Source organism: Manis javanica, chromosome X, assembly GCF_040802235.1.
Source record: "Manis javanica isolate MJ-LG chromosome X, MJ_LKY, whole genome shotgun sequence".
Lineage (NCBI taxonomy): Eukaryota > Metazoa > Chordata > Mammalia > Pholidota > Manidae > Manis > Manis javanica.
In genome coordinates this window covers 112,325,909-112,352,262 of record NC_133174.1, presented here as the reverse complement: position 1 = coordinate 112,352,262, position 26,354 = coordinate 112,325,909, and the positions used below count along the sequence as shown (strand labels likewise).

General features: G+C 49.1%; 1 protein-coding gene across 10 annotated transcripts in view; it reads right to left on the bottom strand.

Annotated features, from left to right (window-relative positions):
- The window catches only part of ELF4 (E74 like ETS transcription factor 4), a 40,714-nt gene that overhangs the window by 6,337 nt on the left and 8,023 nt on the right, over positions 1 to 26,354 (bottom strand). For 2 of the 10 annotated variants that reach the window (XM_073228136.1, XM_017664719.3), the window contains exons 2-9: positions 10,710 to 10,986; positions 9,885 to 10,051; positions 9,488 to 9,590; positions 6,743 to 6,914; positions 6,249 to 6,344; positions 1,353 to 1,544; positions 384 to 467; positions 119 to 311 (exon numbers count right to left, since the gene is read on the bottom strand). In XM_073228136.1, the coding sequence (XP_073084237.1) occupies positions 119 to 311; positions 384 to 467; positions 1,353 to 1,544; positions 6,249 to 6,344; positions 6,743 to 6,914; positions 9,488 to 9,590; positions 9,885 to 9,937 (893 nt within the window). In that variant the 5' untranslated portion in view covers positions 9,938 to 10,051; positions 10,710 to 10,986. Of the gene's footprint in view, positions 1 to 118; positions 312 to 383; positions 468 to 1,352; positions 1,545 to 6,248; positions 6,458 to 6,742; positions 6,915 to 9,487; positions 9,591 to 9,884; positions 10,052 to 10,709; positions 10,987 to 26,354 lie in introns of those variants that run through there. The other 8 variants (XM_017664720.3, XM_073228137.1, XM_073228139.1 and 5 more) reach the window with 8 other exon arrangements.

Below are 26,354 nucleotides of genomic sequence, written 5' to 3'. Positions count from 1 at the left end.
CTGAGGGCCTGGGAAGTGGACTTAGGGGCAAGCAAATGGGAGTGTGAGGAGGTGTCCTGGGACACACGAGCTTGGCGACTCCCCCAGAGCAGGGACGTGGTGCCCCAGCAGCTCCTACCTTAGTGCTCGCCCCATGGTCTCATAGTTCATGTCAGGCTTGTTTTTCTGCTTCCCCCACAGCTTGGACACAGCTTTGGAGTCCACCAGCTTGAAGATGCCTTTCTCTCGCTGGGTCCACTTGATGTACTTGGGGCAGGTGTTCCTGTCCTGCAGAAGCGCAAGCAGGAACTCCCACAGATAGATGGTGCTGCCTGCAGAGGGTCAGGCGGTGAGGGGGGCCCAGACAGTGGCCCCTGCCCACCTCCCCTGACTCCCAGCCATACCTTTGCCATCCTTAGACTTTTTCCGTATGGGGATGCTAGGGTCAGTGACAGGCGAGGTGCTGCGGCTGCCCTTTGCCTTCCGGACTGTGAGGGGAAGGTGTGAGCAGGATGAGGCTGGAGACCCTGGAGGGCCTTCCAGGGCAGGCTCCCGAGAGGGAGGGCCTGAGAGCTCCCCGAGTTGGGTGCGCCGAGGCAGACAAGGAAGAGCCAGGTCACCAGAGCTGGAGACCCAACGACCACTCTCCACAGCCACAGCCACAGCCCTCGGGTTCCTGCACCCACCGAATGGCCTGGCCTCATATTCAGGCCCCAGTAGTAGACCAGAACACCGCCACCACGTGGGCCAAGGGGGGGCTTACACACAAGTCACCTTCAGAAGAACCAAATCCACCTAGCATCGTTTTTGAAATGTAAAGGCAGCCACTGCTGCACAGGTAAGTGTGGCACTGGGTTTTGGTTGCCACGCTGACAAGGCAGGCTGAACCAGCCACCACCTGAGTAAATCAGTAACACTGGGGCTTCGGAAAGCCCAAAGTCCTCTCCCATATATGGCCTTGGCTCCAACAGCTCCAAGAAAGGGCAGATAAGCACATGGCATGAGGCATCTTTTCTAGGCAGAGTTCCCTAGAGGGCCAGGGACAGGCCAGGGAGCCAAGCCCGGGGTCTGAACACCCAGCCTAGGATTTAACCTACTGGCATTGGATTATTGGCACTTCTGTGAATGTTTATATACATACTAGGCAGATGAGTGGCATGGAAAATGTCAAGCTCTGGGCAGGCCAGCCAAGGAGGTTTTCCACAAGGGAGGACTTTCTGTCCATCCCTGCCACACCACGGAGCTGTCCTCATTGTGTCTAAGCCTCAACACCCACTCTCCTTTTATAGTGTCCCTGACTTGGCTCCCTTCTACTGCCCACCCCCTTGCAGACACAGACACACACACACACACACACACTTTCTCCCTCTTACTTCTCTTCTTTGACTTTCCAGTCTTCTTGGCATTTTCCTCTCTGGGGACCTTCTCCTCCAGACAGTGTCCCTCCTCGTCAACAGCATCACTAGCTCTGTTCCAGGAATCAGGCTCAGAAACAGGAAACAGGCAGTTGGGCAGAGCAGTGGCTATAGCAGGGTCTGAGTCTGGAATCATTTCGGTGCTGCTAACTGTAAGAAAAAGGCCTGAGGTGCCTGGGGCTATGTGCCGGGTGGAAGCATGGTCTCCCAGCATGCACAAGAATGGTGGGCTCCTCACATGCCTCAACACCCAAAAGCAAATAACCCAATTAAAAAATGGGCAGAGGACATGAAGAGGCAGTTCTCCAAAGAAGAAATTCAGATGGCCAATAGACACATGAGAAGATGTTCCACATCACTAATCATCAGGGAAATGCAAATTAAAATCACAATGAGATATCACCTCACACCAGTTAGGATGGCCAGCATCAAAAAGACTAAGAACAACAAATGCTGGCAAGGATGCAGAGAAAGGGGAACCCTCCTACACTGCTGGTGGGAATGTAAGCTAGTTTAACCATTGTAGAAAGCAATATGGAGTTTCCTCAAAAAACTAAAAGTAGAAATACCATTTGACCTGGGAATCCCACTCCTTGGAATTTACCCAAAGAATACAACCGCTCAGATTCAAAAAGATACATGCACCTCTATGTTTATTGCAGCACTCTTTACAATAGCCAAGGTATGAAAGCAACCTAAGTGTCCATCAGTAGATGAATGGATAAAGAAGAAGTGGTACATATACACAATGGAATACTATTCAGCCATAAGAAAGAAACAAATCCTACCATTTGCAACAGCATGGATGGAGCTGGAGGACATTATGCTCAGTGAAATAAGCCAGGCGGAGAAAGACAAATGCCAAATGATTTCCCTCATTTGTGGAGTATAACAACAAAGCAAAACTGAAGGACCAAAACAGCAGCAGACTCACAGACTCCAAGAAGGGACTAGTGTTTACCAAAGGGGAGGGGTGTGGGAGGGCCGGTGGCGAGGGAGGGAGAAGAGGATTGAGGGGTATTATGTTTAGTACACATGGTGTGGGGGGTCACGGGGAAAACAGTGTAGCATAGAGAAGGCAAATAGTGAATCTGTGGCATCTTACTACACTGATGGACAGTGACTGCAACGGGGTATGGGGGGGATATGATAATATGGGTGAATGTAGTAACCACATTATTTTTCATGTGAAATATTCATAAGAGTGTATATCAATAATACCTTAATACAAAAAATTAAAAAAAAGAATGATGGGCTCCTAAGGAGGGTGGAGGTGTAGATCCCTGCAATGCCAGACACAGGATACACCTGAAAATGCCTCATGTGTCTTGCACCATGAGGAGGGGAAGCATCTATAGAGCTGTGGGTGTGAGCTGGCCCCAGTCACAGCTGCCACATGTAGAGCCCATTGCTGGTAGTGGGGAAGTTCCTGGAAACATCCAGGATTAAGAGCCACCTTGATTTTTAGTCATTCACTCATTTTACAACAGGAAGGGGCCTTAGACCTATCATTCAGCCCAGTTCCTCTGCTTTCCTGATGAGGAAACCAAGACCCAGAGTGGCAGGGCCTATGCCCAATGTCACAGTACAAGTTGGTGCCTGGTACATGTGGACACTCAGTGAATATTTGTCCCATCTTGAATGGCTGTTAGTGACAGAATCAGGGTTAGAAATGCTGGAACTCTTGCAGCTTCAGGGCTTTCTTTTGCCCTGTATCCCAGCACCCCCTTTTAGGGCCAGGAGTCCTCCTATGAAGTCAGGGAAAGTGCCTCAGGGGGTATTGGGGGAGGAGCCTGCCTTGGGGGCCTCCTGGGAGAGAGGGGCCAACCTCCAATAGCAGGGAAAGGATGAGGGGACTCCAAGCCTGAAACACTTCTAAATAAGCCATACCCTGCATAGTCTTCCTAGGACTCCAGCAAGAAAGCAAAGGTGCCTAAAAAGTCATCCTGGCCAATAGTGCTCAGTCTTAAAAAGGAAAGAAATTCTGTTATTTAACATAGTACTGGATGTCCTAGCCACAGCAATCAGACAAGACAGAGAGATGAAAGGTATCCAAATTGGTAAGGAAGAAGTTAAATTGTTACTATTTGAAGATGACATGATACTATACATAGAAAACCCTAAAGATTCCACCAAAAAACTACTAGAACTAATAAATGGATTCATCAAAGTTGCAGGATACAAAATTAATGCACAGAAATCTGTTGCATTCCTATATACTAATGATGAACTAGTAGAAAGAGAAATCAAGAAAACAATTCCATTCACAATTGCATCAAAAAGAACAAAATACCTAGGAGTAAACCTAACCAAGGAGGTGAAAGACCTGTGCTCTGAAAACTATAAGACACTGATGAGAGAATTAAAGAAGACAAAAATAAGTGGAAATCTATCCTGTGCTCATGGATAGGGAGAATTAATGTCAAAATGGCCATCCTGGTGAAGGGGAGAGCCTAGTAAACATAATGTTCTTCATGTAATTGTAGATAAATGATAACAAAAAAAAAAAAGTGAGGGAATAAAAAAGGCCATCCTGCCCAAAGCAATTTACAGATTCAATGCAATCCCTGTAAAAATACCAAAAGCATTTTTCAACAAACTAGAACAAATAATTCTAAAATTCATATAGAACCACAAAAGAACCCAAATAATCAAAGGAGTCCTGAGAAAAGAAGAACAAGGCTGGGGGGATTACACTCTCTGACTTCAAGCTATACTATAAAGCTACATTAATCAAAGCAGTATGGTGCTGGCACAAGAACAGACCCATAGATCAGTGGAACAGAACAGATAGCCCAGATATAAACCCACCCTTATATGGTCAATTAATAAATTTTGAAGGAGCCATGAATATACAATGGGGAAAAGAGAGTCTCTTAATAACTGTTGTTGGGAAAACTGGACAGCTACATGGAAGAGAATGAAACTGGATTACTGTCTAACTCCATATACAAAAGTAAACTCCAAATGGATCAAAGACCTGAATGTAAGTCATGAAACCATAAAACTCTTGGAGGAAGACATAGGCAAAAATCTCCTGAACGTAAGTATGAGCAATTTTTCCTAGACCTTGGGCAAGGGAAACTATTACAAATGAATGAGTGGGACTACATAAAACTAAAAAGCTTCTGTACAGCAAAGGACACTGTCAGCAGAACAAAAAGGCAACCTACAGTAGGGGAGAATATATTTGTAAACGACTCACCTAATAAGGGGTTATATAAAGGACTCACATGCTGCAACACCAAAAAAACAAATAACCCAATTAAAAAATGGGTGGAGGACCTGAATAGGCATTTCTCCAAAGAAGAGGTGTAGATGGCCAACAGGCACTTGAAAAGATGCTCCACATTGCTAATCATCAGGGAAATGCAAATCAAAACCACAATGAGATATCACCTCCTACCAGTTAGAATGGCCATTATCCAGAAGTAGAGAAATGGGAACCCTCCTACACTATAGATGGGAATGTAAGTTGATACAACTGCTGTATAAAGTAGCACAGAGGTTCCTCAAAAAACTAAAAATAGAAATACCATTTGACCCAGTAATTCCACTTCTAGAAATTTACCCAAAGAATACAAAATCCCTGATTCAAAAAGATATATGCACCCCTATGTTTATCACTGCATTATTTACAATAATCAAGATATGGAAGCAACCTATGTGTCCATGAGTAGATAAATAAACAAAGAAGATGTGGTACAGATACACAATGGAATATTATTCCACCACAAAAATAAAAGAAATCCTGCCATTTGCAACAACACCGATGGTTCTAGAAGGTATTATGTGTAGTGAAATAAGCCAGGTGGAAAAAGACAAATACCATTTGATTTCACTTATTTGTAGAATATAAAAACAAAGCAAAACAGAAGGAACAAAACAGCAGTAGACTCATAGACAGTGAGAAGTGACTAGTGGTTACCAAGGGGGAGGTATTGGGTGGTGGGTGGGTGGGGAAGGTAAGGGGGATAAAGGGACACAAATTCTCAATCATAATTTAAGTTGGTCATGGGGATAGTAGTACAGCATGGAGAATACAGCCAGTGATTCTGTAACATCTTCCTATGTTGACAGACAGTAACTGCACTAGAGGGGGTAAGGATTTAATAATACGGGTAACTGTTGGACCACTATGTTGTACATTTGAAACCAATATAAGATTGTATATCAACAAAACTTCAACAAAAAAATTACTGCATATGACCTTAACTTTTCTTCTCTCAATGTAATGTCTCTCCTCAGAGATGACACCATAAAAACAAAAAGAAATTCTAACACATGCTACAACATGGACAGACCTTGAAGAAATTATGCTAAGGGAAATGAACCAATCCCCAAAAGATGATACTGTCTGATTCCACTTGTATGAGGACCCTAGAGTAGTCCAATTCATAGGCACAGGAAGTAGAGTGGTGGTTGCCAGGGGCTAAGGGGAAGGGGAAATGGAGGACTGTTAGTGTTTAGTGGGCACAGAGTTCAGTTTTGCAGGATGAAAAGAATTCTGGAGATGGATGGTGGTGATGGTTGTGCAACAAGCCCAATGTACTTAATATTGCTGAACTGTACACTGGGAAGTGGTTAAGGTGGTCAATTTTATGTTATATGTTTTTTACCACAATTTTAAAATTGGGGAAAAGAAGTCACCCTGGCCTTCTTGTCCTTGCCTACTACACCCTCCTGCCCCCTCCGATTCCAGTCGTAGCTCAAGAGCATGTTTCCACATGTGTCGGTAGGTGGGGGTCCATATACCTGCGTGCACATGTGCCTGAGAATCTGATACATGGGTGCAAGAGTTTCAAATGGAGCTTTTTTGTTGCCTTGAGTTAAGGCAGTGGGGATCAAACTTACAGATATGCTTCTCATCCAGGATGTTGTTGGGAGATTCGACATTGAGCAAGACTTCAGTGGTTGGCATGGCTTGTGAGGCTGCTTCATTGTCATCTGCTTCCAGGTGCCATGGTGGTGGGGTGAAGAAAAGTTCTCTCAGGGCACAGGGCAGGGGGTACAGCTCTAACCAGAGCCAGCCCAGAGAATGGTGCTAAGGAGTCAAGGGACAGCTGGGAAGAGACCAGTGCACCACCCACTGTTTAGCTTTCCTCTACACCCACCCCCGCTGGTCTCCACTCCTCATTGTCACGCTCCATCTCGAAAGGTCATGAATCCATTGTGATTGCTCTGTGATGCAGTACTACCTTTCGCTTGTCCTAACAGCCCCATCTCATTTCCAACTGTTAGGGGCATTACCCTTGCTGCATGGGTCACTAGAAGCTGTTATGCTACTGTTACCTGAAGACAGAACCCCTTTTCCCTCCACACTTCCCTTGCCCAGGAAAGGAACAGACCTGCTAACAAAATGCTGCCCTCTAAAATCTGATCCTGTGTCATGCACAAGGTCCCATCCGTTTTGATGCCATTGTGAACATCGTCCAGCTCCAGTCCTGAGTATAGATGCAGTAATTCGGGGTAGGGTACCTGCTCCACGATCACAGCTGGGAACACTGAGGGGTCTTCCAGCTACGGAGAAGAAAAGGATCTGGTTCAAGGCCCACTCGCCTCTCCATGGAAGGCATCCCTACCAGAATCTGGCCCTTCCTGCAATTCCTAATCCTTGGAGCCCTTGGGGGCTGTCCTTTGTATGGACATTCCTCTGGGTCAAACGTCACTATGTGATGCTTTGAGTGGATTGTGGCTTCTTGATCAATAGAAATGGGTTGCTCTGTACCACCTGCACTCAACCAAGGGCAGGCAGTTTTAACTGGTCGTAGTTACGGGTTAATCTGTGGCCAGAGTTAGTGCTCTCTATGAGCAGGGTTAAGCTCATTCTGAGGACAGCAGGAAAGGATTAGTCATTGGCAAAGGCGAGGGGATTGATCTATAGCCAGGTGAGGGATGCAACCTACAGTCAGGGTAGGGTACCCAAGGTTTAGGGCTCAGATTGAGGACATTTTAGGGCTCAGTCTGTGGCTATGAAGATGGAAGAATCGAGGCATTCTAGAGCTAGAAATGGAAGGGCCTGGTCCCTTCCTGGGTGGAGGAGAGGGTTCCAATTTCCAGCTTGACTCAATGGGTCCATGGAGACACTGTTTATTTTAAGGGAGAAACCAGGTTGTTTTAAGAAAGATGAGTGGGACAGTACCTAGATATGGTGAATCTGAGGTATCTTTGAGTACCTCAAAATGGAAATGCCTGCCAGGGAGTCATCATGTGTCTAAGAGCTCAAAAGAGTGGTCACTAAATCCCTTGGCATAGATAAAAATTATCAAGATGAGAATCCAACCCCTGGAGGACAGAGTTTTTCTAAAATCAAATAAAACTAAGTAAAAAAGAAGTGTGATTGTAACTGTTTTTTGAAAAATTATGTATAGAATGGAAACAACCCAAGTGTCCATCAATAGATGAATCCACAAAGATGTGGTACATATAGATAATGGAATATTACTCAGCCATAAAAAGAAAGAAATCCTGCTATTTGTGGCAACATAGATGGACCTACGAGGGTATTATGCTAAATGAAATAAACCAGGCAGAGAAAGACAAATACCATATGATTTCACTTCAATGTGGAATCTCAAGAACAAAACAAAATAAAATGAACAAAACAAAAACAGACTTGCAGACACTGAGAAGTGACTTGTGGTTACCATGGGGGAGGTGTTGGCCTGGGTGGGTGAAATAGGCAAAGGAGATAAACAGGCACAAAATCTCAATCATAATATAAGTTGGTCATGGGGATGAAAGTACAGCATAGTGAATACAGTCAATAGTTCTGTGAAATCCTTCTGTGTCGACAGATAGTAACTATACTAGTTGAGGTAAGCATCTAATAATGTAGATAACTGTTAGATCACTATGTAGTAAAAAAATTAAATAGTTAAATTTCTTCTTGGTAAGATAAAAATTGTGTATACAAGGAAATAAAGCAGAATGTTCATAACAGTTATATTTTGGTTGTGAAACTTTGGGTGATTTTTCCTCTTTTCTTTCTATGTTTCTGTATTTTCCATATTTCCTTTCATGGGACTATTAACTCTTTCACTATGAAAAAAGAATGAGAACGCTCAGTTCTGCCTAATGTTCCTGAAGGATCCAGAGGAATAAAAATTGGTAAGATGTCTTTGGGTTGGCCACTGGGCTGTCACCGTGGCTAGAGAAGTTTCAGAGAAGTGCTGGGGTCCCAAAGCACATTACAATGGATCTCAGAGGATGGACTGGAGCAGGCAGTCTGCGCGGTGATTAAGGCCCAGGAATTGACAGCTGTCTATCCAATACAGTAAGCACTAGCCATGGGCAACTTTAAATGTAAATGTACTTTTTTTTTCAAGATTAAAAATTCAGTTCTCCAGTTGCATTAGCCATAGTTCAAGTGCCCATGGCCACATATGCCCAGTGGCCCCATACTGGACATCACAAATATAGAACACTTCTAGCATCTTAGAAAATTTTAATGGGTTATGCTGATCTAGAGCCAGACTTCCTGGGTCTGAAACCAAGCTCTCCTACTTCCGAGCAGTGTGACGTTGAATAGAATACCCAACCATTCTGTGCATCGGCTTCGTTTGTAAAATTAGGGTGATCATGTTATTGACCCCATAGGGTTGTTTAAACACATCAATGCCCATAGAGCACTTTGAATAGGATCTGGCAGAGCAGGTTCTTACTAAGTGTTTTAGGTATCAGAGGCTTCTAGGAGACTGGTAATGTTTTATTTTTTAACCTGGGTGGTGAGTTCATGGGTGTTCATTTTATCATTTTATATATATATTTAGGAGGCTACACTAGGAACTAGGGATAAGAAAGGAGCAAAAGAAGGTGGTATTTTTAAAGAGATGGGAAGAAGGGAAGGGAGGGCTTCTTCAGGGTTAGAGAGACCTGAAGATGTTCTAGGTTGAGGAGAGAGGTCTAGGAGGTCTGAAAACTGTAAGAGAGAGAGATTGGAGGTGATAGATGGTTTGAAGTCTTGAGGAGTCAGGAAAGAAGAGATTAAGAACAGGGGCAGGAGTTGCTCTTGGAAGGCGGAGGGACAGCAGGCAGGAGGTAAAAGCAGTGATATTATCAATAAAAGGGAGAAGGGAGGGAAACAGGGTGACCTTGGCTTTGAGCTTCTCTGTGGATTGGAAGAGAGGCTGTCTTGCTGAGGACAGAGGGGCAGGTGTGGGTTGGGAAGGTAGGAACAGCTTCTGTGAACAGCCTCTATGAAGAACAGAAACAGTTACTGAATAGACTAGAAACAAGTAAAAAATAATCAGTAGCATTCAGAACCCAGGGAAGGTTGGATTCTTCCCTTCTCCTCTCATGATGCCGTCTATGAGACTAGGCACAGCAGAGGTGTTCAACACAACTGAGCAGCAAGACCCTGCCCGACAGCAAGTACAATGCGCCCAAAGCCCACTAGGGGGCAGCCTTTGGTAGGCTGCTAGACGAAGTTTTCCACCCCAACAAGGAATTAGGATAGAAAGCCTCAGAATTAAGCTGAGGTGCCCTTACAAATAATCCAGCTGGATCTCTTCTTGGGGAAGGCAAGGAGATGGCAGCCACATGGGCAGAGGACAGGACTTGTCCAGGTGACACTGTAGTCAAACTGGGGTCAGAATTCAGGCCTCCTGACTCCCAATCTTGCTCTTCCTATCATACCTGTCTGCCCACTCTCTAGTCTGTGGAAGGAGCAGAGTGGAGTGGGGTGATGACTGTGCCAGGACACCATCCAATGATACAGCTAAGTGCACAGAAAACACACTCAGCCCCAGTGCAGAGCAAAAGAGACGGTTATGGAAGGGCCCATCAGCTGGATGAGGGATATGAGCCTAGACGTGCCAGTGGTTGGACTCTGCCCTGCAGTTCCAGCTGGCAGTGCTCACTCATGCTATGTAATTGTCCAAGCAGCTTCCTCATTGTGACACTGCAGGTGATGGGAAATGGCCGAAAACGCACATGAGGGTCAGTGTACACCTGTGTGTTCAGCCCACATTGCTGACTGACAGCTCGGCTGGTATACTGAGCAGTTGCTTGGCATACTGGGCGGCTGGTATACTGGGCTGGCTTGGCAGCTACACATGACCCATAACTGCAAGTGGGTAATGAGCTCACAACATGACTGCCGATGGCTACTGACTGGCTGCATGAGTGACTAACTGGCGCACAGTCTGTCTGGTATATAGGCCCAGTGCCCTGAACCTAGTAGGTGCCTGATCAATATTTGCTGACTGGGTAGCCAGCTGGCTGGCTGGCTGGCTTACTGCCTGCCCGCCTGCCTATTTAAGGTCTATCTGATCATCCGCCTGGCTGAGCGGTCTCTGTTCTCTGAGGCCATACCTGGTGGATATCATCCATCCCGTTGCTTGCAAATTCAAAGATCAGATCACTGGGCTGCAGAGTAATAGCCATGCTGTCTTCTCAGAGAGCTGACAGCTGGGATCGCAGGGCCTTCGGGAGCTGCGGGGTTTGCTTGATGAAGAGATGCTCAGGTACCTTGGAGCTTAGAGCCTACACCCTGTGCCACAGTAAAATAGGGGGATAGAGAGCTGGAGCGGGTGGTGGCCTAAGCCAGGTTCAAGGCTGCATGCTGGGCCAGGCCAACCACAGGAGCGACCTAGGGAGAAGGGAGAGATGGGGGCAGAGAGTAAGTCACCTTCCTTGAGCTTTGCTCCCAGGACAGCTGGAGAACCAGAGGGACCCTGCTACATTGGGACAGACTGCCAGAAGAGGGATGGCCAAATGGGGAGGACAGTATGAGGAGAAGAATAAAGGGGAAAGAGAAGAAAAGCAAGTAAAGAAAGAAGGAAAAAGTTTGTGCCTCTTTATTCCCTTCACCTATTCACCTACCCACCCACCCACCCCCTCAAAACCAATATAATATTCCAATTTAACTGTAACAAAGAAAGAAGGATAAAGGAAGTTAACGGAGTCGCCTCCAGTGGGAAGTGGTTGAGCCTCAGTGCCAGTCTGGGTCACTAGCTTCTGCACCCGAGCTGGCCCTAGAAACACACAGTCTTCCTCCCCCAACTCCTCTGGAGAAGGTGACAGATAGAGGGACTTAACTTTGGGCTCTCTCCATCCTGAAGATTAATCCCCAGGGTGTGGCTAACAGAAGTCAGGGCACCCCACCCAGCTTTCTGGATGGGGCACCAGCATGAAGAATCCTTAAAATTCCTTGCCTTAGGAAAGTCTTGTGTGATGGGGTTAGGTGGAGATACATGGGTGCACAGGGTGCTCTTCCAGACTTTGCTTGGCTCAGTTTACCTTGTGGGTGAGGGTCACTTAGCTCTGAAAGGCAGAGTCCACAGAGGAAGAAATATCTTGCTTGGGGATTATGCTGTCAGGGCCAGCGACAGCCTGACCCTGCTCCTGGGGATGGGACGCAGACTTGCCAGGCCTGCAGACAGCCTGGAGAAAGACAGGCGGGTAGCATGCCCCGCACACTCATCACTGCCCCCGCCTCCACCTCTGCGGGCCAGAGATGATGGCCTCTTGGGCCATGTGCGGGTTTCTGCTCTTGGGTCAGCTCTGCTTTCAGTTTCAAGACTGAACTGTCACCCTGGGAATGGGTGAGGAGAGCCCCAGCCTGGGGAGGGGCCCACAGAACCTTCCCCATCCTCCAGGGCTGGCTCAGTGCTGCCTCCCCCCGCCCAGGAAATCTGTCTGCAGCAGCCCCTATGTTTCTCCTCTCCCTGAATGCCTCCAGTGCTCATGGCCTGCACCTCAGACGCTCATAGGTCCCCGGGGCCTCCAATTGTTTCCTGTGCTTGCTGCTCTTCTGTGCATTGTCTGTGGTCTGCAACAGGCCTGACTATGAAGCCCTAGCTCCCACTCCGAGCCCCTCCTGCCAGCCTGCTCCCTACAGCAGCCCTCAACACCTGGGCTTCTCTGCTTCCGGGGACCAGGTCTTTGGCCCTTAGGATTCTAGTTTAGTAGCATCTTTGTGTGCGTGTGTTGCATGTGGTGGGTCTATCAACAGCCTTGTTCTACCATTAGCGCCTGAAGAACTAGGTCCCTGCACCATAGTAGGAGTGATACGCTTGACCCTTACCTCTGACACTCCTTTGGCAGTGCCAGGCAAAACCTTCTCCTGGCCTGGAAAGAAATGAGGAACTTCAGAGAGGGGCAGAGGAGAGGAAAGGGAAGGGGGCCATGGGTGACCTCCCTGATGACCGCTCTCGCCCACAGGAGACACCCAGGCCTCTCCCACTTCCTTTCCGTTAGCCCACAGGGCTGGCTCCGCCCTCTCCTCACCCCCACCCCCACACCTTTCCACCCACCCCCAACAAAACACTGAGGTATCGCTCAACTCAACCTGTCAGGTCTGAGTTTCCCTGTGGGTGAATGAGAGACTGAGCCCCGCTGAGACAGAAGAGGCACTTGGGAAACCACCATCCTCGCCCGCCCGAGTGCCACCCCTCCCGCTGCACCCGCACCCGACCCTGCCTAGGACCCGGTCTCCTGCCACCAGCCTGAGAAGCCTCCCAAGGCCATTTATGCTTGGAAGGTCTGTCTCCTCTAGCCAGAGCGTCCCAAGGCCTGCATTCCGCAGCTCCCTGCCCTCCCCCAGGCGGCTGTCTGCCCCCAGGAAGCAGTTCTCAAACTAATCAAATGAAAGGCGATCACTTTCACCTAATCCCACTTGTCTAAACATGAAACTCCTGTGTCTGCCCCTCCCCTGCCAAGGTCGTTCCGCCATGGCCCTTCCCTCCAGGTTTGCTGATCTCTTTGGCTTCTCTTCACGGATCAGTATTTCAGTTTGTGAGTTCCCTGCTGGTTCCCTCTGCCTGAGGAACTTCTGTGCACCTTCCTCGCTTCCCCCATTAGACAAGTGGCTTCCTTGAGGGCAGAGACAACTGCATTGGTCATCATGAAACTTTAGCACCTTACACCATGCTTGACTCATAGCGGACACTCAAGTTGTGTTTGCAGAATGAATGCATGAATGCATGAATGAATGAAAGGTAGTGGTCAGTCAGTACCAGTGAGGTGTGTTTTCTGTCCAATAAGTAAGTATCTCCATGTGTATACAGGGTGTGGAGTGTGTGTCGTGCACTCTGGCTTATATGAGAGGGAGAGAAATGTGTGCAGTCTACATTTGTATTAACATCTGTATAATTCTGCATTGTAGTTTACATGGGAGTTCACTGTGGGTGTGTGAACACACTGCATGTATAGAGGTGTGCAGGCTGCGCCCATGTGTCCCAAGTGTGGGGATATGTGCATGAGAGCATCTATGTGTCCAAAAGATACCCTGGTGAGGCCAGCAGAGCCACAGGCTCGGTCACCAGCGACTCCTCCTCCAGGTATGCCTTCAAGAGAACGACAATCCCAACCTAATGCCAGTTCCAAGAGGCTACAGTGAAGTAGGCTAGAGCCGGCTGCTGCCATGGCTGCTCCCCCAACCCTACTCCCGAAAATTCAAAGCCCAGGGATTCCTAGGAAGAGAATGTCAGCAGCAGAATATGTATGTGGCCCAAGTGTCCTTGGGAAGGCTCACCCCCAAGTCGCTGTGGTGGGAGCCATGGGAGAGGGAGAGCAGCACTGCACTGTGTTGGATGGAGCCAAGAGGAGAGGGTGAAAATAAAAGAGAGTAATTCCCTTGCGTTCCGTAGGGGTCCACATATCCAAGTATCTGAGTATCTAAATGCAGGACCTGGTTGCTGCAGGTTCCGCTGACCCAGGGCCAGGCTGCACCCAGCACCCCAGGCTGGTCGTGGGGTCTCATTCTGCCTGAGCTCCAGCCTGAAGCTAAAGTGAAGGGGTGTAGGGGGAGGAAGTAACTATTCTACCATCTTGGCCAAGGCTAGGAAAACTCTCCCCTTCTCCCCCCCAACACCCCCACCATGGAACCCTCCAGTCCAGAAAGTTTTACCCCACCTCCCCTCAGATGTTTGAGGATTTGAAAGTGAGAGGTGGGGGGAGGCTCATTTGCATGCTCACTCTCTCTCCCCCAAGTCCTTCAAAATAACCTCTCTCTCCCAGGAACCTGAAACCAAAGAAGCCACCACCACAGAAGGCCCGCCCTGCTAGGGGTCAGAGAGGCCCACACCAGGGGCTCCCCACCCTGGGGTCCTGACAGATGCACCACCGGGACACAGCTTCATGGCTCAGAGGCCTAGACACTGCCTCACTGGGGGCTGGAGGGGCTAAGGAATACACACTGGGCTCAAGGAATTGAGGTGCCTGGAAACTCCCCCAACCCTGCCCGGTCACTGCACAGCTCACAAAATAGCTCCAGTCAAAATCTGCTCCCAGGGTGACAAGAACTCCACTCCCTTTACTCCTCTTGAGGCCACTGCAGGATCCCTGGTTGCCAGGGCCTATCCTACTTGGGCTGAGAGCAAAGCCTCTGTGAGAGCACACGGTGCTGACAGTGTGTGGGCTGGTGTGTGCCACACGAGGGAGCGAGCAAGCACAGCAGCCTCCATCCCTGGCCTGCAAATGCACACCTCTGGCTCTCTGTGGTTCTGACTACATTTCAAAACCAAAAGAGCAAAATGGAAGTGGTTTGGGTTTCTCCTGCGTCACCACAGCTGGGCCCCTTTCAGACGTACAGACCCTTCCTGGGGCTGTCACTGGAACACGTCAAGCAGTGTCCAGCAACCACCCATCTGGGCCTCTGCTACAGGAAACAGTTTCTATGTGAAAGCCACGTCCACAGCCTCCATGGAGCGAGTTTAAATCTACACCCGTTCAGCTGACCCAATGGCTCTCACAGAACTGCTAATAACACCCATGGCATTTTCACACGCGCCAGGAAACATGGGGGCCAGATGGTCAGCTGGGCCACAAAGCAGAGTTCTCCTCCTGTTCCTTATCCCCTTGGAGCCAGCTCTCACTCCTGAAATACCCGTTCTTCCATGAAACCTTTCTGGAATTCTCTGGAAAGGAAGTGACAATTTCCTTCATGCCATTTCCCACTCCCTCAGTGCCCCTCCCCCACAGCCACAAACAAAATGGAAACTAGCTCAGGAACAGCTTAAAAACAGCCCCTCTGCCGGCTAATAGTCAGCCAGCAGCAAATTTGCATGCTGTGCCACGTGACCAGTGGCATGTATTTAAGCAACAGAGGGCCAGAGTCAGAGGTCCAATCTGTAGCTGTGGATGGAGGAGAAGTAACCCATTGGCGGGGCTCTCCCACAGCCTTGACTCCAATCAGCAAGCTGAACCCTCCTCCTCCAGTAAATGTCCAGCAAAGGGGCCCCAGCCACAGCTATTTTGTCAGCACCTTCATCTCTATTCTTTTCTTCTCACCCACAGGGTGTATTTGAGATGAAATCAGGAAGAGGGAGGGAAAAAAATAAAGGTTTTGCAAGCTTGGTGGTTGGGGTTTCTCTGTGCTTCTTTACAAGAAGCCCAGTTCCTTCCTTGGCCCTGAGTCACTGCTTGATTCCAGTGTAGGGCTTGTCACAACTCCACTGGTGAGGTCGGCCCAGAGCTCTTCTCCAATTACCCCTGCTTGCCCTTTCTCAGCCACAGTCTTGCCTACCTTCCCTGGCCCTGAGGAGGGGCGAATGGGGCTGCAGGAGATGGAAGACCACAGGCAGGGAGATGTCCCTTCCTATTTTTCCAGGAGACCCATCAGCCACCCTTGGTGTCCACCACCCAGGTTTGGGGGAGAAGGAGTGAGGCCCTCTCCTGGCTGCATCTCAACAAGATATGTGACCCTGGAAAAGTCAGCCACCTTTCTGGGCTATTGTTTCTGTCATTCTTAAAGTGGGTGAGGGCTAAAGGTAATCCAAGCTTAGCAATCGTTCACCAGGGAGTCTCCGGTGAATGAAGATGGTGGTGGGAAAGCACTTTGAAAATTAAAAACCATTCAGCCAGATGCTGAGTTTCAGGTGACCTCACAGAGAGCAAAGGGGAACTGGGGACCCTATTAAGCCCCCAAAAGTCCCCCATTGGCTCCAGAATATAGATGGGATGGGGCTGGAGGCTACCAGTTGTTGGCCTGGAAGGGGCTGGCTCCTGTCTGGGGCCGGGGGCTCCACGGGGAGGGGCAGCTACCGCATCCAGAGGAGTGCCCCCAGTCCCCTGTCCTCACCACCTTCACAGGCCCCAGGCCTCTGGGTTGTGGTTATGTGGCAAGATGAGCACTACAGGAGCCCCAACAGGGAAGGAGAGGCGGGGGGAGGGCTACCGACAGAAGGAACTTACTTCCCCGGGTGCCCTGGCTCCCAGGGCCCTTGGCAGAGAAAGCCAGAAGAGCACCCCCTGGAGGTGCCTGTGGCCAACACACCCTCGCCTTTACAGCTCCTGGGGACCCAGAGGAGGCAGAGAGACACTAAACTCTTCTGGGAGTGAAGAACAAGCCAGTGATGCTGAACACACTGCCCGAAAGGGGGCAAAGCCAAGTCCGGGGCAGCTGCTGAGCCCCAGTACGGTGAGCTGCCGGCAACAGGATAAGAGAGGACCCCGGAAGTTCCTACAGACTGTGAGGGCCTGGGCCCCCCAGTGAGAAGATCCAGCTTTGCCTTGAGGTGCAGGCAGGTCACCGCCCTCCTCTGTGAAATGGGGACATCCTCCCTAGCTCAAGGGGTTGTCATGAAAGGCCAGGGAGTTAATACAGATGAAAGATCTCTGTTATATCCCAAAGACATTTTTCAATTTCCAGGTCTGATTTGTGTCTTTTTTGACCGTGGTCACTCACTGAGTACTCAGCATATCTTTACCTATATGGACAGGAACAAAAGGAAATAGAGATGGAGGGATGAGAGGAAGGCTGAGGGGGATATAACCAACCATAGAACTCACAGTAGAGAGAGGAAATGAGCTGAAAAAGTGTGTGGGGGTTGTCTGGGGGATCAGGGCAATCAGCTGGGTAAGTGCATGGGCCCTAGACCCACCAGGCCAGTGGAATCTGAACTTAATATGGAAAGCAACTAGGAGTTACTGTAGATTCTTGAACACGGAAGGGCATAAAGCAAGCATTTCTTCAGAAAAATTGGTGTGGAGTGAGTGTATGCATGGGGAGATGGAAGGTGACCAGGCGGTGCAGCTGGAAGCCAGGAGTGAGTCCCAGAGCCACCCTGAAGGAATAAAATGATAGGGTGTGGGGTAATGCAATAGTTGTAGAGACCCCAAGATGTGCAACCTGTTCTTGTTGTACAAATGTTAAAAGATATGGAGTGATTGGGGCCGGAAATATGGCAAGAAGATGAGTTCAGCTTGGACATTTTGAAGTTGGTATTACCTTGAAAAACCCAGTATTGGTGGAAAAAAGAGGACCCAGGGAGTCACTTTGCTAAATTCCTCCCTCTCTCCCCACCCTCCATGCCTGCAGGAGAGGCCTTGACAGGCCTTCAGTGGCCAAAGGAGCAGGCTGGCTTGGTGAGACTGGCAATCTGGATACAGTGCTGTGGCACAGTTGTGTTTGCTGAATGAAAGGTGGTTTCAAATGGCATGCACCCCACCCCTGCCCCCAGGAAGGCCTGCTTGCTTCCAGTGTGGAGGGAGGGAACAGAAACACTGACCAGAGACTAATTGAATTAATTAATGGGTTTTTTAGAAGCTGGGATAATCTGTGACTAGGTACCAACAGGATATTAAGTCAGATAACTTTTATTGAAGGGACAGTGTTCTTTGTCAAAGCACCTGCCAGTGTGTCCTAGAAACTGATGCGGAGGCTGCTTGCTCAGCTCCAGGACTCCCCAAGTGGGAGGGGCCAAGCTGGGTTTGCTGCCTGCTTAGTGCCCCTTCCAAATGTCCCTTTCTCTCACTGGTCACTTCCTAGGCCAGCAAAAGCATAGGGCAGTCCAGTGTTCCCTGCACAGAGGGGAGGGTGCAAGAAAGGCTGAGGTGGGGGAAAGACAGACTATCAGGGTGTGGTCAGACAGGGCGAGTGACTTCAGCTCTGATGTCACCATACGCTCCTCCTGGGGTTCCTCCTTTCCCTCTACCCACGCTGCTGAAAATCTCTTCCAGCATCAGAGTTCCAGAATATCAAAGTTAAAAGGAACATGAAAGATCATGGCGGTCCACCCTCCTCTCCCATCATCCAAGTACAGACACCCAGATCCTGAGGGAGGAGAACTGACTTGCTCAAGGTCACACAGCCAGTCACTGTACTCCCAGGCCACCTTTCTTCCTCCCCTCCTCATTGTCTCTCAGCATCCTCAACAAAGCCAACCCTTTCCTCTTGTGAGAACAGACAGTGGCCAAAGACCCAGGGCGGGCAAATAACAATGAGGCCACACATATGCAGAACACATTTAACTTTCATGGCGACTTCCCCACCCCTGTGCTTTTGTTCACACTGTCTCCTAGGCCTGATGTGCCCTTCCCCAATTTCCCCAACACAGCTCCAGTTTCCACACAGCAGCATTCAAGATCTGAAGCAAATATTACCTCCTTTTCAAATCCTTACCTGCTTCCTCCCTACATGGTATATTATCTCCTCCTCCTAACACCTTACCTTGACTTCTTAGGCTAAAGCAGGGGTCAGCAAACTATGGTCCATGTGCCAAATTCAGCTTGCCACCTGTTTTTGTACAGCCTATGAGCTATGAATGGCTTGTACACTTTTAAATTATTGAGAGAAAAAATCAAAGCAAGAATATTCCATCCACACGAGAATTACACAAAGTCCGAATTTCAGTGTCCACAGATAAAAATTTTATTGGAATACAGCTATGCTCATTCATTTGTGTCTTGTCTGTGGCTGCTTTTGCATTATAAGTTGAGTTGTTGTGACAGAGTTCTTATGGGCCTCAAAGCCTAAAATATTTATCCGTCCTTTGCAGAAGAAGTTTGCTGACTCTTGGATTAAAGGCTTCACTCCCCTTCAGTGTGAATAGATTCATCAAATTCATTTCTGAGATGCCTGGAGGGAGTGTGGAACACCAAATATAAACTTGGCAGATTTTCCTCAGAAAGTCCTGGCCCTGGCTCTGCCCATGGTATGACCTTGAGCAAGTCACTTCTGCTTTTTGGGCCTCAGTTTTCTTAGCTTCCCAGTGAGGGGGCTGGACCCAGTGGTCTAAGGCCCTTGCTAGCCCTATGCTTTAGAGTCAGAAATCTGTTGCATTTTTAACTTGCTGTTTTGAGCAGACACAGTCCTGATCATTTTTCTCTCAGAGCAAGAGCTTACAGAAGGTTCCCCTGCCCAGCTGTGGTTTTCCACTGCCACCATGGGCCCCCCTGGCTCCAGACTCACCTGCCCTGCCCTACCCTTCCCTTGTGCTGACCTGTCTGTCCTCCTTTTTGAATTCCTCTCCCTGCAAAATGAAGATGGCTTCCACCGAAAGTGCCCCCAACGCCCAGTCCAGTGGGCCAGGAGCCTCCATTGTTTTGCGGGGATGGAGGCAGCGTAAGAAGGTTCTCTCAGCTCTCCCTAGCCTCCCAGGGCCCACAGCGGACAGGCACTAGAGCCGGAGACAGGGCCAGCACTCACCGCACCCTGCTCTGCCAGAGGAAACAGCCCCTCTCTGCCACTTCCTGTCCCAGGGGTTTCAGCAGCTTCCCCTTCAGGGCCTGATGGCCCTCCCAACCCCGCCTCTGTCCCACACAGGTCAGAGAGTGCAGAGGGGGAGGGGCCCTGTGGCTGAGTGGGGAGGCTCCCTCATGGGAAGGCTGAGGACACAGCTGTCTACACGTGGGGACGCCCCAGCAGCTCCTCTGGGGCTGGGGGCATGGGCACCACAAACCCTCTCCTGTTAGCAGATGAGTAGAAGTCCATCACCTTACCTAGCTATCACCTTGTGGGGACAGAGTGAGCCTGACCTTAGAGGACTAGATGAAAGAAGGGACTATAAATATCCACCCAGGCTGAGGACCAGCCCTGGAGTGGCTTGGAAGGAGGGACAGGTTGAAGCAAGAGAGCCCAGGGAAAGCAGGCTGACAATGGGAGTTAATTTGGAGGGGCAGATACCACTGAAATTGATGCCACTTCATAATTTTTCATAATTTTGTCCCTAGTGACAATGGCCAGAGACAACAATGGAGAACACGGTATTATATTACATGTGGGTCAAGGGTAGGGGCATTTTCTGGCTGATGGAACAGGAAGCTATCACATTCCATAGCCACAGCTGACTTGGTGTGGTGACTTCCACTTGTAAATACGTTCCAGTTGCCCTTGCAAGGTGGGACTCCTACTGGTGGGGCTGTATGCCCATGAGGAATCCTGCATGCAGGCGACCAGCTCTGTCAAGCTGTCCCATGGCAACTGGTCAGAGGACCAGTAGCAGCCTGAGGCCCTGGACCTCTGCCCAGTTGCCAGTCCTCCTGAGGACAGGTTAGAAGTACATGATGATGGTTCTAGAAGCCTTGATGCCTGGGGCAGGAGCCTGGTAGTGGATAGACACAACCCCCTTGGTCCCCTTGTGGTAATACTGTTCCATGAGGTTCAGTAACAGTGAGAGAAGCTAAGGGGACCCCCAGAAATGGTAGTTCTGTGTAGGCCAGCAAAACAGAGATGGGAGATGATTTTGATACCTCCCTTGGCTCTGAGAAGTCATCCTCTTGTGCCTGTGGCCTAGAGCCCTGCCCAGCCAGGCCTCCTGTCAAGAGAACACAGTCCTGCTTTTCCCTCTCTCTCCAGACCCCCAGGGCAAAGAGGACCCAGTGCCCCAGTGACAGGGCCCCTCACCCCTGAGGGGAATGCCTGCTTCACACAGCTTGTGTCTCCACCCCTGCAAGCTGGAGTAAATACTGCTGCACAGCTGGTATGGGGGATGCCAAGGAAGCCTGAGACAACATCTGGATGTGCACCTGGGCTCCAGCCAGCCCCTCCCTACATCTGCAGTGCAAACCCAGGGCCAGGGTTTGGTTATAAGCTGGACTCAAAGCTGGTGGCACGTGTTTGGAAAGCACATCTAGATTGGGCGGAGTGAATGGAGCACTTGAGATCAGTGCCAGCTCAGGGCAAGCGCTTGTGGGGTTGGCACAGATCTGAACTAGTACTGGGTCTGGGATGGTGGGTGTGGCCACTGTGGTCTCTGCCATGGGCCTATTTGGGGAGGAACAGAGGGGTGTGGGCACTTGCTGAAATGTGAGCAAGATTTTCTTTCACACTCTCTGATATCACTTCAAGTTTTCCCCTCTGCTTCTGGGGAAGGGGGTCAAACAGTAAAAATTACAGGGTGACAGCGTGGAGCGTAGGGAAGGCGGCAGGGATTTACATTTATTGGGTACAAGTTGTGGGGTTGGTGCTGTGCCAGGCACTTTACATAGGCTTTCCCCTCTAATTCTTACAACAGCCCTCCAGAGTAGTCAGTGGCAGAGCTGGGGTTTGAACCCAGGTGTATTTCCAACTATTATATTCTTTCAACTTTGTTTTCAGTGAAATATCTTCCAGTAATAATCCTGTTTTAATAGTTGCATTTGAAAACCAGCAGAACTAAAGATCAGAAAATCTAGGTAACAGGACCAAGGTTACACTGCCTGTCAAGAAAGGAGGCAGAATGCAAACTTAGGCCTCTCAAAGTCAATACTTTTCCCACTGCCCCATGCTGTTGACCATCTGCTCAGATCCCTAGATCGCAACAACCAACTTTGAAGGCTCAGAAGCCTCTGCGATTCTCCTTCAACAAAACTTTCCCAGGCCTGTGTCCCCATCCCCCTTGTGGCCTCAATCTCAACCACAGCTTCATCTGATAAGTAAATCTTAATTTCTTGGGCCAAGTCTGCCCCCAAATGATGATATGTTGAGCACCTGTGGCCAGCTGTGGAGGAAGGGGCTTGTGGAGTTCTGTTGATCCGCTGTACCTCAGGGGCCTACTGTTTCCAGAGAGTTTCTGGCTCCAGACATAAAGTGGCCATGGCATGGTCCCTGCCCCATAAATATACACTTGCTCTTGGCTTACACATAATATAAATCTGGATTCTTATCTTGGGGTGTTGGTTCACATGTTTATTTAAATATTTATGGAAAGCCAGCCCTGAGCACTTCATAGGTGCCAGGCCCATGGCCAGGGACTTATCACTGGGCCCACCCTATTCTTTTCTGCAATAGGGTCTTTTCACATCTAAGTTCCCAGTAAATTGGGCTAACCCATCTGCCTCAATAATATTGCTGGGGTTTTCCCCAAAAACACTTCCATAGCAAATGCCTCTTGAAAACTGAGGCCCAGAGGTTCAGAGGAAATGCAGAGTAACTGCTAATGGGTATAGAGTTTCTTTGTGGGGTGCCAAAAATATTCTAACGTGTATTGTGGTAAGATATACAACTCTGTGAACTCACTAAAAGCCACTAAATTGTACACTTTAACTGGGTGAATTGTATGGTATTGAACTATTCCTAATAAAGCTGTAATTAAGCAAGAATAACCAAGACCCAGAGAGGGGCAGCAGCTTACTCAGGGCCACACATGAGTCGACAGAGCAGCTCAGGCCACACTCCAGGTCTTCTGATTAATGACTCTGAGGCTCTTTCCTCCTACCAGCCTCCCCATAACCCTAGGCAAGGATAACTGCTGAGGTTCAGCAAGTGTGCAAGGCAGGGCCAGCCCTATTCATGAGAGGGTGCCGCTGGACCTAAAGCAAAAGGAGGTGGTAGAAAATGCTCCAGACCAGGGATTTTAACTTAGGTCTGCCATGGTGAGGCCAAGTTCCTGCCTCTCTCTGGATCCCAGTGCCCCATCTGTAAAGTGAAGTGGATAAGTTTGTGATCCACTGCAAAAGGCTCACTGGCTCTGACCCTCTGAGGGTCTAACCATAAAGCACCACAAGATGGAACAGAATGGTGGGTTAGATGTGTGGTTCTTGGAGTGCTGCAGGAGGCCTTGGGCACAATTAGGTCTTCCAACTGATAACTCCTCACTGATGGCAGTGATCAGGCCTTTTCTGTGAGAGTCAAATTTTGTCAGAAAATTCCACTGCTGAGTTCCTCCGTGACGAGTAGCTTGGTCCTTATTTCCTCGCCTCCAGTGCAAGTGGTAGAGTAACCCATAACAGACGCCCCTTGACCATGTCCTTTGGAGATGTCAGGAACCAGGTCCTTGGCCTGGTGCCCAGGCAGCCCCACCTTGTGCTGAGCTTGCCTCCATGTTGCAGGGAGTGATCACTGGTCTAGCCCCCACCGGACAGGATGTTTCCACATCAAGCCCCACTTCCTGCAGCAAGGCCTGGGCTCCGGTTTCCCCCTTCTCCTGCCATCTGGTCGCCTGCCCTCTGCCCCCTCCCCTGGCTGGGTGTTTACAGGCTGCCTTATCAGCCTGGGGAATCTGGGCCTCACCCAGCTGGCTGCCCTGCCTTCCCGCCCAGCCCAGACAGCCTGCCCAGGGCCCTACCTGCTGTGGTCTCCTCACCGCAGACACTCACAATCCGAGCCCCCCATATCCTTGGCAGGCAGGGGGTGTGGATGAAGCCTTGCTTGCCTGCCAGAGGAAAATCTGAATATTAACAGTACTTTAGCCACCTTGCCCAAGCTGGGAGGGCATGAATTTTTTCTATATTGACATTGTCTCTATCTGAAGGCTATAGGGACAGGGAATGAGGTGCGTGGGGTGCTGAGGAGTCTAGAGTCTAACTCTGGCCTGGAGCACCTCCATGTTCTTTTGTTCTCAGCCACTAAGAGATGAGCAGGGTACACTAGGCTGGGAGGCTCTGAGACTACAGGCAGGTTTTTTTTTTAAACTGAAGAGTACTGTAAACACTCCAAGCTAGAGGTGTGGTGGAATGAGAGGCTGTGGGCTGAAAGTGGTGGAGGAAGGAAGGCTGGGGAATCCATGGGCATAGTCCCCACCAATCCATGCCCAGACTTCAGAGCCTCCTGGGTGCCACACTGTCTCCATTCTACCCTAGGATCTGCTCACTCATCCAAAGGCTGGGCTGATATGGAAGCCAATCACTGAGCAACGACTTTCCCTAAGAACATAAGGGCTTAGATTTTTCCACCAAATGAGTTTGAACCAAGGAGGGGGACAGAGATGAGACAGCAGGCAAATGAAGATGCTGCAGGTGACAGATTTCCTTTCCAATACTTTGAGCTAAGATCTTGAAAGTTCAAGTTCTGAGTTGTCCATAGGCAGGTTCCACAGGGGCAGGACCTGCTTGTTAAAGCTGACAAAGCCCTAGAGCAGGAATCAAAGCCATCATCCAAACCTGGCTCATCTTCCAGGGGTTTCCATTTTGTTCATTGATAAATCAATTAAAGTAAATTTGGGCAGGAGACCACAGAGTTCAAGCTTCATATAAAATGCCACACTTCAAAGTTTTATGAAACTGTGTCCTTCTAGGTATCTAGGATACCATTTAATAGTTTGGGGCGCTTGGGTGGGAAAGTTTGGAAAAACTCTGCTAAGGCAATTTTGCCATTAATGGGCTGTGTGACCACAACCATGCCATGTCACATGGCTCTCAAAGCCTCGGGCCTCCCTCTGTCCTCCCCTCCCCTCCCATTCCCCTGCCCCACACTAGATCTCATGCTACCCAGAGCCCCTCACAAGCTTACTGACCCTGGGAGCAGTATAGAAGTCAGGGCTCTGCAGGTCACCCACCCAATTCTCCAGGAATCACTGCCCCACCACTGAAAAAATCATGAACCACTTAGTGTTAATGTGTTAATGGGTGATATTGGGTTAATGTGTCACCCCTCTTCTTAACACATTTCCAATTTAAAAGGCCATCTGGAGCTACCCTGCTTTAACTTGAGGAGTGGCTGGGGCAAGTGGGGCAGACCAGTGTGTAGGTGAGCCAGGGGGTGTTTCTAGGTGGTTCTGCCTTCTGTCACACCATTAGCCATGGGGCCATCTGGCCTTCACCATCTACTCCCCATGCCTGTAATCTCTTTTAGGAAGCTGCAAGAAGTAGATGTAAAAACCCTTGAAAAGCTAACAACTGGAACTGGTGCAGCAGAAAGTCCACTTGACTGGGCACGAGGAAGATTAAGTTCCAATTGTGGCCCTGCCTCGCATAGCTCCTCCTTCAGTCTTTGAGCTGACACCAACTTGTACTCCAGGGCACACATTTGGATCAGTGGCTGTGGCCATACCAGCCATACTCAAGCAGAGCTTTCACAGTCCAAACTCATCTGCTGGGTTTCCAAAGGTCCTTCACAGTCTGACTCCACCCTACCTACTCAGCCTTGTTTCCCATGATTTCCCAACTCAAGCCTGGGCTTCAAGCCCAGTGGTCTCCTCATGGTCCCCTGAGGGAACATTCCAGGCTCATTCACAGAGTTTCTCAGGCCTGCCATGCCTCTCTGCTTTGTTTTGGTTAATCAAATAGTACCCAACCTACAAGGTCCCAATCAGGTTCCCTAAATGGAGCTGGTATGCCCTGGTAACTCGAGTCCATATCCATGGAGCCCCTTCTCTAAACTCCCATAGCCCTTAAATTTGACCACAAGATCTCCTAGTCCCACAGTCTTGTATTGCTCCTTAACTGTTTCATGTATATGTCTTGTTCCCCAACAGGTGGTAAAATCCATGGGATCAAGCCCATTTCATCTTCTCCTGATTCTAACATAGGTATGGGCATTCATGAATTAAGTCCATGTAAATTCTTAGCCCGAGCGAGATCTCTAGACAAGAGACTCCCCTGGTCCTGAAAGATCTGAAGGCTACATTCTAGGGGTGGGGATAGGGAAAGAGTTGGGGGGCAAAGGTCTCCAGGCTCAAATAGCTTGCTCTCTCTTGCTACAAGACTCTGTTAAGAAAAATATATACCAGCTAGAGTTATTTATTCCAACTATCATTGAGAAGGTGGTTGATGATCAATCAGGTCATCATCAAAGAATACTTCCTTTGTGCAGAAAATCCTACAGTGTGTCCACCCTGGGAATACTGGGTGCTAGTCTGTTCACTGGCTTCTCTGGAAACACTTAATGATGCTGGATCAGTTCTAAGATGTAAAATGATTCAGGAGAATAGGATGTGAGGTTAACTATATGAGGACAAACTTTTTTATTTTAAAAAGGCTTTCTGTTGTTTAGACAGACAAAGGTGAAGAAGGATATGACTGGCATCTATAGAATGATGTATGGAGCAGATAATCGTGGACCCACTCACCAAAAAGGGGTTATAAATGAACGGAAAA